At 61.9% G+C, this 12,727-nt stretch overlaps 2 protein-coding genes across 7 annotated transcripts; one reads left to right on the top strand and one right to left on the bottom strand.

Annotated features, from left to right (window-relative positions):
• The first annotated feature begins 5,301 nt into the window (after positions 1 to 5,301).
• NR2C2AP (nuclear receptor 2C2 associated protein) lies at positions 5,302 to 8,810 on the top strand. Of its 2 annotated transcripts, none has more exons than XM_068661479.1 (6): positions 5,302 to 5,361; positions 5,830 to 5,922; positions 6,013 to 6,103; positions 6,192 to 6,297; positions 6,630 to 6,698; positions 6,867 to 8,810. In XM_068661479.1, exons 2-6 carry the CDS (start codon positions 5,882 to 5,884, stop codon positions 6,980 to 6,982), a joined length of 423 nt encoding a protein of 140 aa, XP_068517580.1. In that variant the 5' UTR covers positions 5,302 to 5,361; positions 5,830 to 5,881; the 3' UTR covers positions 6,983 to 8,810. The 2 variants fall into 2 exon arrangements, with proteins under 2 accessions (XP_068517580.1, XP_068517579.1); XM_068661478.1 differs by lacking the exon at positions 5,302 to 5,361 and adding an exon at positions 5,382 to 5,400.
• On the bottom strand, positions 7,459 to 12,727 carry RFXANK (regulatory factor X associated ankyrin containing protein). Of its 5 annotated transcripts, none has more exons than XM_068661475.1 (10): positions 12,585 to 12,727; positions 11,828 to 12,050; positions 11,539 to 11,616; positions 10,743 to 10,823; positions 10,422 to 10,487; positions 10,150 to 10,250; positions 9,076 to 9,201; positions 8,476 to 8,593; positions 8,209 to 8,289; positions 7,459 to 7,843 (listed from the first exon to the last, which is right to left on the bottom strand). In XM_068661475.1, exons 2-10 carry the CDS (start codon positions 12,033 to 12,035, stop codon positions 7,785 to 7,787), a joined length of 918 nt encoding a protein of 305 aa, XP_068517576.1. In that variant the 5' UTR covers positions 12,036 to 12,050; positions 12,585 to 12,727; the 3' UTR covers positions 7,459 to 7,784. The 5 variants fall into 5 exon arrangements, with proteins under 5 accessions (XP_068517576.1, XP_068517577.1, XP_068517573.1 ...); XM_068661476.1 differs by having other exon boundaries at positions 8,527 to 8,593; XM_068661472.1 differs by having other exon boundaries at positions 7,459 to 8,289.

Genomic DNA, 12,727 nt, shown 5'->3' with positions numbered 1-12,727 from the left:
CAGCTCGGGGCTGCTCCCTCCGGCCGGTCCCCAAGGGCAGGAGGTGAATTTGTGGGGTTCCCCTGGGCTGCAGCCAAGACCGATGTCCCTTTGTGCCCATCTCCTCCCATCCGGCCTGGAAGGATGGGTTTTGAGACGCAGCTCCACGTGGCACGGAGGGATGGCCCCGATTCCCCATCATTTTTGGGGAAAGGGATTTGGGGTCGGATTTGGGGTTCCCCACCTGCAGCACCAGCTCATCCTCGTCCTCTGCCCTGTCCCACACCGCATGTCCTGCCTGGATGGGCACCGACAGCTCTGCCCCAAGCTGCTCCCATCTGCCCAACGGGGTCCCCGCTGCGCCCCATGTCCCCAACCACACCAGGGACAGGCTGGGTGCCCCCCGGCATGGTGGCACTTGGGTTCCTCTGCTCCTTGGTCCCGCTCTGCTTCGTCCCCAGCCCCATACAGTTTTGCACCAACGAAGAGAGCAGGGACCAGGAGCGCCTTTTTGAGCCGGAACGATGGGTTTCTGGCGAAATCCTGCAGCAGTGTTGCCGTGACGACCCTCCCGCAGTTTCCATCCAAAGATGTTTTCCTTTGTTGTGACAGGGATGCGGGGAGGGCGCCGGGGAGGCGGCCACGGGCGTGCGGGTGCACAACGGGGGCGAGGGGCTCCTGCCACCAAAGGCCAGGACCTGGCACTGCCCCTGGGGACACCGGCACGGCACCGGCGTTGGGGCAACCCCATGGCAGAGCCCCCTGCTCAACTACAGCCCCGTAGGACGGTGAAGGGATCAGGAGCCACACATGGCACGAGTTTGGGAGGTCTCAGCCGGGTGTACGTCCTGCTGAGGACCACAAGAGAGGGGACGTGGCCAAGCCGGAGCACGGCCGTGTCCCTTGGGGTGCGCATGGGGACCCCGTCCCGCGCCCCGGCGAGCCGCTTGTTATTCCGCTCAGGTCCGCCTCCGGCTAATGAAGCCCGTTCCAGGAGAGCTGCCACATTCACTGGGAGAACGGCTCCGTAATGAGGCCCCTGCCACCGCAGCTGGGGCCAGCGCTCGGGGCACTGGCACGGGGACAGGCAGCAGGACGGACAGACGGACGGACGGATGGACGGACGGACGGACGGACGGATGGACGGCTCTGTGGGGCTGGGATGCCGGGAGAGCCACAGCTGGTGCCTGGCCTTGGTGAAAATGCTGCTGTGATGTCGGGGCTGGGGCTGGAATAGGGCAGGACGCCCCAATCCAGGGGCTGATCCGGATGAGACTCAGTGCTGGTGCCATGGAGCCACCTCCATGCTGTCCCCAAACCCTGCAGCTCGCCCCAGTTTCTCCCAGTAGCGTCCCCACTTTTGGCCCAAACTGCCCCGTGCCCTGACCCAGGCAGGGTGACAAGGGCACGGAGGGGACCGCGGGCTGGGGGCCACCGTGGGTGCCGTGCCCGGGGATGGGGGACCCTGCCCTGGCCAGGCACAACTTCACTGCGAACCCACCGGCAGGATGAATTGATTTTATTTTCTGTTTCCATGGCAACTGCCTCTTTCCCTTCCCCCTTTGGCCTGCCGGCAGCCCAGACCCGCTCCTGCGCCCTCCCCGGCCGGCACCCGGCCCCCAAAGGAGACTCGAGGGACATCGGGGCCGTGACCCAGCCTGGTCCCCTCCTCCAGGGACCCCCCGGGGTGGCAGCGCCACCAGCTCAGAATCCACAGAGGGGGCCAAATCCTGCACCCAGCTGCAGCAGGGGGGGGATTTGGGGGAGCAGAGAGCAGGTCTGGGCACATGTCCCCCCCCCGGTTCCAGGGGACATTCTCCCCTCTTCAGCCCCTTTCTGGCACCCGCAGCAACCAGCAGCAGGGCTGGACGCGGCGCTGCTTTATTAGCCCTGGTGGTAATTGCCCCCCTGGTCCTGCCCACGTGGGTACGCTGAGCAGCATGCCCATTAGCAGAGCCAGGCTCGTTAACGGCACCGGGCTCGTTAGTGGCACCTCATCCCCGACACCTGCTCCCGGCTGATGTGTCACCTCTTGGGCAGCAGCCCCGTGGCGCTGAGGGGCCCCGTGGGCGCTCAGCACCCTTTGCTCCGGCCGGCAGGGTGCTCGCCGGGAGGTTCGTGGCCGGTTTTAACGAGATAACGCTAATTACATCCCTTCCTCTGCCTCCTCCTTGGAGCAGTGCGCTCACCGCTGCCCTGCACGGCTCCTTCCCAGCGCGCAGATGCCACCTCAGCACCAATTACCGACCCCGCAGCCATGCGGTGGAAGTCAGAGGTGCCAAATCTTGCCCTTCCCAGCCCCCTGGCCCCCAGCACCCCCCCGGCACGGCGGAGGGGATGAAGGCAGCGTCGCATCCCCCTGGGGAGAACAGGCAGGGCCCTGTGGCGGGCAGGGTGGCGGCGGCGCTGAATAGCGCCTGTGCCGCATTCACCGGTAATCCCCGGCGTTTACACGGAAGTGGAAATCAATCGCCGCAAGTAATTAACTGCAAAGGGCACAAAACCAGCTTCTTCTTCTTCGGAAGCAGCTCCCCGCGCCAGCCGGGGTTGCTCAGCAAAAACTCGCACGCTGCCACCCCGCCGCACAAAAGGCGCCGGCACCCGCTTCCTGCGCCAGGCCAGCACCCTACGGGGTGGCACGGGAGGAGGGGGGGGGTCTCGCCTGGTGGGAGCGGGGTCTTGGCTCCGTGCCGGTGCCTGGTTTCTCATCTCAGCAGCTTTCTGTGAGCTTTTATAAAAGGCAAAGTCCCCCCTTGGGGTGAGATGAACTGCTGAGGGCTAGGGCAAAATATCCGCGCTACCCACCCGGGCTGTTCCTCGAGAGCGAGGAGGGCGAAGAAGGATGGAGAACGCAGGGGACACGGGGTGCTGAGCAGGCAGAGATGGGGACAGGGGTGGTGGCAGCGGGGTAGTCACCATCCCGGTGCCCCCCCAGGACAAGGGGGCTGCAGCGAGGCAGGGAGCAGCTCGGTGCGCCCCGCTTGGAGCGGAGATGCTGCCGGGAAGATGCAGGTGGGAGGAGGCGTGGGCCGCGGTGGCAGAAATAGCAGACCTGTCCCCCACCGTGCGATTAGCCGAGTGACAATTAAGGCTCCCGTGTTCCTGACCCAATTTCTCAGGCAAAACTCGGGGAGGGAGGAGGAGGAAGGTGCAGCGTGCGTCACGCACGCACGCGTGTGCCTGCACGCGCCGTCGTCGCGTGCACGCTCGTGCAAGGGCGCGCAGGTGCAGGTGTCCTCGGTGCCACCCATGTGCACGTGCACACGTGTTCCAGCGTGCACACGCGTGTGCACGGCCCTCACGAGGGCCAAGCCAGGAGGATGAATCCCGCCCCAGGCCCCGCGTGCCAGCTCAGAGCCGTGCTGCAGGGGGGAGGCGAAGGCTTTGCAGCACTCGCCCGGTTTTATTTTTGCTTTTGCCTGAGCTCAGAGGCAGCCTCAGCGCGGTCGCTGTGACTCATGCTGGCAGACAAACACCCGGGGAGGCTCGGGAGGGCTGCAGACCGCCGCTGTGCCATTGGCTTTTTGTCACCTCCCCCAGTCAAGTGGCAGTGGGGGCTGGCAGGGGGACGCAGGACACCGCGGGGCTGGGGCTGGCAGCCTCGCCAAGCACCCACAAAGAGCCGGGGCCGTGGGCAAGCGCAGCAGCACCATATGCTTGTGAAGGATCATTTTAAGCAGCTGGCGTGAGTGTGCGCGTGTGAGCGGGGCTGTTTCTCCCTGCACAGCTGCTGCAGGCTCCCCACTGCTCCGTTTGAGGTTTGGGGTGCGCAGCGTGAACCCCGCACAGCGGCCAGGACCCCGCCAGCATGGCCAGGGGGCTGCAGGGGGGGTGGTTTGGGTGAGCAGGGGTGCTCCAACGTAGGGACGCACCTGGGCAGGTGTGATGGAGCGTGGAGGGGTGCTGGAGAACACATGGGGGGCTGGAACATTTGGGGATGCTGGATTATTTATAGATGCTGGGACATTTAGGGATTCCGGAACATTTAGGGATTCCAGAACATTTAGGGATGCTGGGGCACATGGGGATGCTGGAGAACACAGGGGTGCTGGAACATTTATGGGTTCTGGAGCACGTGGGGATGCTGGAGAACACGGGTTCTGGAACATTGGGGGATGCTGGAATGTTTATGGGTGCTGGAACGTTTATGGATGCCGGAATATTTAGGGATGCTGGGGCACACAGGGATGCTGGAGAACATGGGGTGCTAGAATATTTATGGGTGCTGGAGCACGTGGGGATGCTGGAGCATTTGGGGATGCTGAAGAACACAGGTGCTGGAACTTTTGGGGTTGCTGGAGCATTTGGGGATGCTGAAGCACATGGGGATACTGGAGCACAGGGGGATGCTGGAACATTTCTGGGTGCTGGAACATTTGGGGATGCTGGGGCACATTGGGCTGCCGGAGCACACGGGGATACTGGAACCTTGATGGATGCTGAACATTTATGGGTGTTGGAACATTTCAGGATGCTGGAGCACATGGGGATGATGCAGCACGTGGGGATGCTGGAACATTGAGGGATGCTGGAACATTTAGGGATGCTGAACACTGAGGGATGCTGAACGTTGAGGGATGCTGGCACATTTAGGGATGCTGGCACATTTTGGGATGCTGGCACACACAGCCGGGGGCGTGAGGACCAGCTCCGCCGTGGGGCTGCTCCCGTGCGGCGATGCCGGGGCGCACAGGGGTACCCGTGGTGCCAAGGTTCCCGCACCCCCCCGGCACCCGGCTGCCCCCCCCACCCCAACCACCCCCCCGCAGCGCCTCCGGGGCGCTCCCCTCAGCCGCGCTCCGCCAGTGCCACCTACAGAGCTGGCCCAGGAGGGCACCCAGCCGGGGACACCCCCGGAGCCCACCCCCGGAGCCCAAACCCCGAGCAGGAGCCGGGGAGGGGGGAGTGGATGCTGGAGGAGGGGGGGGGGGGCACGAAGCCTTCGCAGGGGCAGCCCCTCGGGGGGCTCTGGGGGGGGGGGGTGCACGCCCCCCCACACACCCCGGGGTGATCAATGCGGGGGGCTCCTGCCCACTTTGCGCACCCCCTGGGGGGGGGGGACACGGCGCAAAGCCCCCCCAAACCCTGAAGCGTGGGGTCCCCACCGAAGCCCTCAATGGGGGGGGCTTGACCCCCCCTTGGGGGTGCAGCGCCAGCCCCCGGGGTGCCGCTATGGGGCCCCCCCGGCGGTGCTGTAGGGTCCCCCCCGCTTCTCCCCTGTCCCCCCCCAGTGTCCCCCACCGGTGCATTGGGGGTGCCCCCACCCCAAAGCCGCTCCCCGGTTGGCGGGGGGGGGGGGGCGGAGCGCGGGGGGGGGCGGGGGGAGGCGGGTCCGGCCCCACGGAAGCGGCTGCGCCGTTTCCTGCACGGGGGGGGCACGAGGTGAGTACGGGGCTGGGGGCGCAGGGGGGGGTGTATGGGGTAAATGTGGGGCTGGGGGACACGGGGGGGGTACGGGGTGTGCGCAGGGATGGGCGCGGGGGGGGCACGGGGTGAGCGTGGGGCTGGGGGAGGCATGGGAGGGGGCGCGGGGGGATGCTCGGGGGGTCACCATTGCTACTGGGTGCCCCCATGGTTGTCCGGGGGTCCCTAATGCTCTCTGGGGGTCCCCAGTACTGGCCAGGGGTCCCCAAAGGTGCTATAGGGTCCCCAATGCTGCTCGGGGTTCCCATTTCTACTGGGGGTCCCCAAAGGTGCCATAGGGTCCCCAATGCGCTCGGGGTTCCCATTTCTCCTGGGGGTCCCCAGTGCTGCTCAGGGGTCCCAAGTAACTCCAGGTTGCCCCTACTGCTGCTTGGGACGTCCCATCGGGTGCCGCAGCCCTGCCCAGGTGCCCCCAATTTTCTCCAGGTGCCCCCTATACCCTGCAGCCGTTCCCGATCCCATCTCCCCGCACGCAGCGATGCCCGCGGAGCCCCTGATCTGCGCCGACACGGCCACGAGGTGAGTCCTGGTCCCCAGGGGGACGGGGTGGGGGGACAGGGCCACGCTGTCCCCATCATGTCCCCGGGATGGTGACCCACATTCCTGTAGGGTGAGCTCCGTGCTGAACCGGGACGTGAAGCAGTTCGGGAAGCAGCACATGTTCGACGCCAACGAGGAGACGTGCTGGAACTCGGACCAGGTACTGGGGTGAGGGTGGGAGCCGTGTCCCCGTTAAAAACCCCGTTGTCCCCACCCTGACGGAGCCCCGGTGTCGTTCCTGCCTCCAGGGTGCGCGCCAGTGGGTTGCCCTGGATTTCCCCCACACCGTCAAGGTCTCAGAGCTCCACATCCAGTTCCAGGGGGGATTCTCCAGCCGGCTGTGCACGCTGGAAGGTGAGGAGCTGCTCCTGGGGTGCCTCTGGTTCCCTTTATCCATGCCTGGATCCCGCAAAGCTTTGTTATAGGGCCCAAAGCCATTTGTTAGCTGTTCCTAAAACTCCAGAGGGGCTTGGGGCCATGGGTTGGAGCAGAATTGGGGTGCAGAGTGAGGACCTGGGGTTCTCCAGGTCACTTTGGGAACCTCGCCCATCATTTGGCAAACCCGCTGCTCCCAGCCCTGCAGCAGAGCCGTGCAGGGAGGATTTTTGGGGTGACTGAGCCCACAGCAGTCATTTAGGGCTCCCCCAGCACCTCCACGCGGCTGCCTTCACCCTCACACCCCACAGGCTGCAGAACGGGCGAAGAACTGGTGAAAATATCCGAGCTGTACCCCGAGGACATTAACGCCATGCAGATATCCTTTTTGCCACTTGAGGTCTTTAGGGTACGATCCTACAGGTGCCTGGTGGCACTTTGCTGCTGCTACAACAGGTTTACCCCCACGTGGGGGTGTCCCCCTCCCCGGTTTTGTTGTGTTTTGTTTTTTTTTTGTTTTTTTTTTTTTCCTTTATGGGCCTTGCACAGATTCGAGGTGGAGGAGACGGCTCTGGATAAGCTGAAGATCACCTTTGAGAACAGCACGGACTTCTTTGGGCGCATCGTGGTGTACCACCTCAGGGTGCTGGGGGAGAGGCTGTAGGGCAGTGGCATTGGGGGGCTGCTCTCCCAGCACCCTCATTTCCCCCCCCCTGCCCCCGGGGGCTCTGCTGCATGGGGAGAAACGGGACAGCAAACCCTGCCAGCAGGGCTGCGCCGCCCCCAGCTGCACCCCAAAGTGGAGAGGGGACCCTCACGCCCCCCCGGGATGGCCTTGCAGGAGGGATGTTTGTGCAGGGATCCACGGGCTGGACTTGCAAACCACCTCTGGTGCCTTTTTTGGGGGGAATGCAGCCCATGCAGCCGGCTGAATAAACGGTGGTGGTGGCCCCCAGCTCCTTCCCGGCTGCTTTTTGGGTCAGAGACACCCCAGGACTGAGCCCTGAGGAATATGGGGGCGCCAGGAGGGTGCCAGCCTTGAAGAGCTTGGTTGGCCCAGTTCCCTATTAGCTGGTGCTGGGATGGGGGGCTGGCTGCCGTGACAGACCACGGGGATGCAATTGAGGTAAGAGATAGGGCTCCACACGGCTGCTTTTAGGGTTTACTTCCAAAAAAATGCAATACTTGAATGCACGCACGAAGCAGCCGAGTCCAGAAGGAGCAGAAATGCAGCTGCCCTGAGGAGTGAGTGTCCCTGGGTGCGAGGCACCGAGGCCGTGCCACCTTCCAGGAGTGGCTTAAATCCGCCGAGGCCAAGCTGTTGGTTCACAGCTTCCTCCACGTGCTCCTTGCTCGAAGCACTGTGCTGCTGCCCGTTTTGGGACCGCTGGGTCAGGCCACGTTGGTCCCAGAAGAGAGCCCTGCGTCGGCCAAGAGAAGCACTGGTGCTGCAGCGTGAGCCACTGTCACTCCAACCCTTTGTTCTGGAATAGCTTGAGGATGTGATTTTCAATAACCTGTTGGACTAATGAGGGGAAGAGAAGGGAGAGAGGTGAAACCCAGGGAAGCTGAGCCTGTAAGAACCCGTTTCTGCTGTGGGTAGGACCTGGGCACTCTTTGGCTCCTGTTTTCCAAGGGGAAGCTGGAAAATCCCTTTCTCCAGGGGCCCATCTCTCCTGTCCCAGTCCCACTGCCAGCACAGCTCTGGTTTGGACAGGGAGCAAGGGGAACAGGACCTAATCTGACTTCTCTGGCTCAGTTTCTCTGCATGGCAGAGCAGGGAGCTGTGGTGGAAGGTCAAAGAAAGCCCTAAGCTGAGCTGGGAGTTGCCTGTAGGGTCGCTGCGGAGGGAAGTCAGGGCTCCCTGCCACGTGTGGAAGGGACACTTGCCTTTCTTGTGCCCCAGGGCCACGGCCAGATCCATCGGGGTGTAGCCAGAATCTGCTTCTGTCGTCAGGTCGGCACCACGAGCTGCAAGCAGGCAGTGGCAGTCAGGGCGCAGCGTGCCCCTGCTGACACAGCGTCCCCTCTGGGGCCGGTGCAGGGTGAGGAGACCCCCAAAAAGCGCCCCTCCTGGCTGGGCAGCGCCCCGTGACACCCCCAGGCTGCTCAGGCTTTCCCCCCAGGCACGTCAGGCTCCGTCCCCAAGGCGGTTACCAACAAGCCACAACTCGAGGCCGAGGATTAAGCGCGGATCTTCCCCGTTACCTAGTAGGGCCTCGACACACTTGACGTGATTGCCGCGCACGGCGTAGAGCAGAGGAGTGCCACCGTTCTGCAGGGAAAGGGAAGGGGCTGTGTCATTGCTGGCCTCGCACGGGGCTGTGCTCACACAGCTCCTGCTCCTCCCAGAGAGGTCGATCCCTGACCCACTGGGCTCCCCTTTCTACCCTCTCCCAGCTCCGGGCTGAGCGTTTTCTTGCAGAGCGGCTCTGCGCGGGTTTTATTCTCTGTATGCAATAAAATAACTGTAATCCGAAAGACAACCTTAATTTCTGAGTGCAGTTTCCTTGTGGCTGGTAACATCACCACTGCGAGCAAGCGAGGAAACCATTTAAAATTATTATCTAGATTAATCTCTCGTAACAACTGCGTGAGCAAGTAAACGAGCGTTGTGAGCCTGGGAAGCAGCTGGGAGAAGCGCGCTGCTGCTGACTCGGCCCGGAACGAGGTGAACTCGCTGCTGCTTTTAAAAATGAGCTTTGCAGAGCCTCGTCTGGGGCCTGGTGTCGCTCGCAGTGCTGCGGCAGAACTCACCCAGTCGTAGATGTTGATGTCTGCGTTCCTCTCCAGCAGCATGATGACGATGTCGGTGTAGCCGCCCATGCTGGCCAGGGACAGGGCGCTCTCCCGCTCCTTCGCCAGCGCGTGGGGGTCAGCACCCTGGGGAGACAGCACAGATGTTAGCCCCGCTGGGTGAAGGAGCCCTGCTGAGACGCAGGGAGCTTGGCACAGCCTTGCTGAACGCCCTGGGCTGGCTGATTGTGGAGCCAGGTCCTCAACCTCGTGGGGAAGAGAGCGCTCCCCCAGTCCCTGTGACCTCTCCTTCCCAAAGTCCTTACCAGGCATGTTCTAATCAACAAAAGTCTCAGGTGAGGACTTAAAAGCCCTTCTCCAGTGTCAGTAAGTTAAGCCTCATGGCTTCTGTTACTCAGTTCTTTCCCCCATCACCAGGAACAGCATTACTGGCCCTGTCTAGAGGCGCCTGGACAGTATCTATCCTCTCTTTTGTTAGTCCTCTACCTAAAAACCTGCCCTGTCCTCTGAGCTCTGCGAGCCGTGGACCTCTCCTGGATTTCACTATCTCCTCTAGCAACGCATTCCCTCATTTATTTGGGGTTCTGTTTGTCTTTCTGGTAACAAACTGCAGCTAACGGAGCCAGCATTGGGCCAGGGTTTATGTAACACGAGGACAGAGCTTCGGGGAGCACACAAGGACCTGGTCCCTGCTCACCCCCACACAGCCCCTGGCTGCAGGCCCAGCACTTGAGGACGATGCAGGGATGAGTTCATTAACTGCAATGATACCTCAGCGAGCGCATTTACGGGCAGATTACGGGGCCCAAGTGATAAGTCTGATCTCAAATTACCAATAAGCAGATATTTAATTACAAACAGTTATTGCTAGCTGTGAGATAAGGCTCTTCATGCTCCTGACTTAGCCCGCAGCCTGACGGGGAGCATCCAGCAGCGTCTGAGCCATTAGCTCTGCAAATGTGGCCTGTTTGGTGCCGGGGGAAAGGCTGGCTGAGGCACAGGGACAGTTCTGGACATTTTGGCAGGCACTGGGAAGTCTCTTGTTAACAAGGCACTGCACAAATGTGGCCTTACCCATTCCAGCAGGTGACGGACCGTTTCGATCTCTCCAAAGGCTGCAGCCCAGATCAGCGGCGTGAAACCTCTCTCGTCACGTTTATTTACCAAGTTCTCCCCTGCACAAAACCAGACATCTTAAATAGGAAGGTCGAAACCCCCCTCTGCGTCCTGTCACCCCCCTATAAAGCCAGCAAAGGCTGTACAACTAAGCCAAGGGTTTATCAAAGGGTGCTCTGTGAGCTGGCAGGACTCGGCATGAGCTGGGATGAGATCCCACAGACACGTACCTTTCCGAAGGTGCTCCTTCAGCTGGCTGAGCTCACCTTGAGCAGCTAGCTGGTGAATGGACAGCGCTAGGGGAGAGAGAATGCAACCATCAGGACAAAAATCAGCTCATCTGCAAGGGGGAGCCCTGCAGGTGATACCCAAACAGCCCCAAGTGAACCCCCAAAAACGCCAGTGGGTAATTAACGGCTTTCTGCAGACGCTGAGAACAGAGGGACAGCAGCAGATGGAGGGAGGCTCCAGTCCCACTGTCCTGCTGCTCCCTCTGCATCCCCACGTCTGCAGTGTGAGGTGCAGAGCACGATGTGCCCAGCTGTACTCACTGTCCAGCGTGGCTGGGAGGGCCGAGACCTCGTTGCCGCGCTGCCTGTTCGTCAGCGTGTTCGAGTGCTTCAGGGGGAAGCCTGTTCCAGAGAGAGGAGAGAGTCAGGGAACATTTCCTCTGTGTCCAGGGAGGAACCAGGCTGACCAGAGGCCGAGTGCCTCACGGAAACTCCTGTCAGCCTAACGCGACTTATCCAAAGCTGTTCCCTCCTGTCAAAACTGAGCTCTGCACAGAAGGAATTATCCCCTTGCAAGGGAAGAGCCTGGAGATCGAGGTTTGACCAGCGTGCGGGGACCAACAGCTGAGCAGGGAAGAGAAAACAGCCCGAACAGCTGCCCAAGGAGGGGCACGGTCCATCTGGGCCACCACGGGAGACAGGGATCTGGCATTAATGGCATAATTGCACACGATATACTGCAGAGGACAGCCTGGGGATGCACTCAAGTTCATCCTCGTATTTCCTACGCATGAAGAGCTCCACTTGGAAACCTGGGTGTATTTCCAACAAGCGACTGGCAGTTTAATTAGGAAAGTGCAGAGAAAGACTTTACAAACTCCAGTTCCTCTGCATGGAGCTGCAGCGACCTCTCACTGCCAACACAAGTCATCTGCAAGGCTTAGATCCGGACTTAGTCTTGCTGCATTTTGGAAGGGACCAAGAGTGGTAAAGGACTTTTTTCCAGCTGCGTTTGTGGGATGAGAGATCCCTTTGCAGGCAGATGACCTCTCCCACGCCCGTCTCCCTCTGGGGCTGCGCACCAGGATCTGTGAGCACCAGGCTCTGCAATACTCACTGTCAAGGGCTGAGAGCTCAGTGCTCCTCTGCCTGTCCATCGAGGCAGCTGAGGGCTTGAGAAGAGCGTCTGCTCCACCTGCAGAACAAGGATAATTGTTGGGGACCTTGGTGTCACTTTGCCGAGCCTGGCTGGCTCAACAAGCACCTCACAGCCACCCCTACTGCTGCAGGGGGGTGCAGGAAAGCTGCTTTCACCAGGCTCCTTCTCTGTCTGAATCCCCCTGGGGGGTTTGGTTCTGGGTACGCCCTGTCTCAGCTGTCACCCCCCTGCCACCCCCAGCACTCACCGTCCACAGAGCTGGAGCACAAAATGTCCCTGTCCGGCTGCAGGAGCCCCGTGGGGACACCTCCATCTTCTGTGTCCTCGGTCCCAGTCAGCTCCTCCATGGCTGCTGCTCCTTCAGCTCCATTCTCACCCTCTTCTGGCAGCTCCTGGGCGTCCTCGTCACTCAGGGGAGCCTCCATGAGACGGGCGGCTGCTTCCTCACCTTCCATGGGGGAACTGCGACACTAAAGCGTAAAAAAAAGGAAAAAGCTTCCTCAGGGGAACTGCCCCACCACCGTGTGAAGGGGAATAAACCTTTTATGGGGGGAACTGCCCCATAATCGTGTCAAGAAGGGGACAAAACCTTCCATGAGGGAACCACCCCACAACCATATCAAGGCAGGGGGGGCAGCAGGGCCGTCTCCCAGGACACAATGGGCTGTTGTGGGGTGCAGGCCGCCCCGTCCCCACGCGCAGCCATCGCTCCCCTTAATTTCGGGCCCCTTTTTGCCCCCACCACCCAGGGGCCACCCCCTACCCCCTGCCACCCCCTGCCACCCCCCTGCCTCCCCCACAGGCCTGGCCTCACCCCCAGCCCCCGGCCCCGTGAGGAACCCTTTTGGATCCCCCTTCCTCGAGCCCCGAGGGTCCCGGGGGGGTTCCCGGGGGGGGTCCCGGTGCTGTCCCCACACGGTGACACCGGGAAAGGAGCGGGGGGGGGGGGCGAGCCCCGCGCCCACCCGAGCCCTCCAAGCCCTGAGGAGGAAGGCGGCGGTTACCTGCTGGGGGCCGCGCTCCGGGGCTCCGCCAACGGCTGCGAGTGGTCAAGTTTTTTGGGGAAAGACCCCAAGTTTGTTTTCTTTTGAGGTGGACCCCCGATTTGAGGGGGGAACCCTGTTTTTTGTGGGTTTTTTTTTGGGGG

Source organism: Anas acuta, chromosome 26 (genome assembly GCF_963932015.1).
Source record: "Anas acuta chromosome 26, bAnaAcu1.1, whole genome shotgun sequence".
Taxonomy (NCBI): domain Eukaryota; kingdom Metazoa; phylum Chordata; class Aves; order Anseriformes; family Anatidae; genus Anas; species Anas acuta.
Note: the sequence above shows the minus strand (reverse complement) of the source record. Positions and strands in the feature narration are given on the sequence as shown.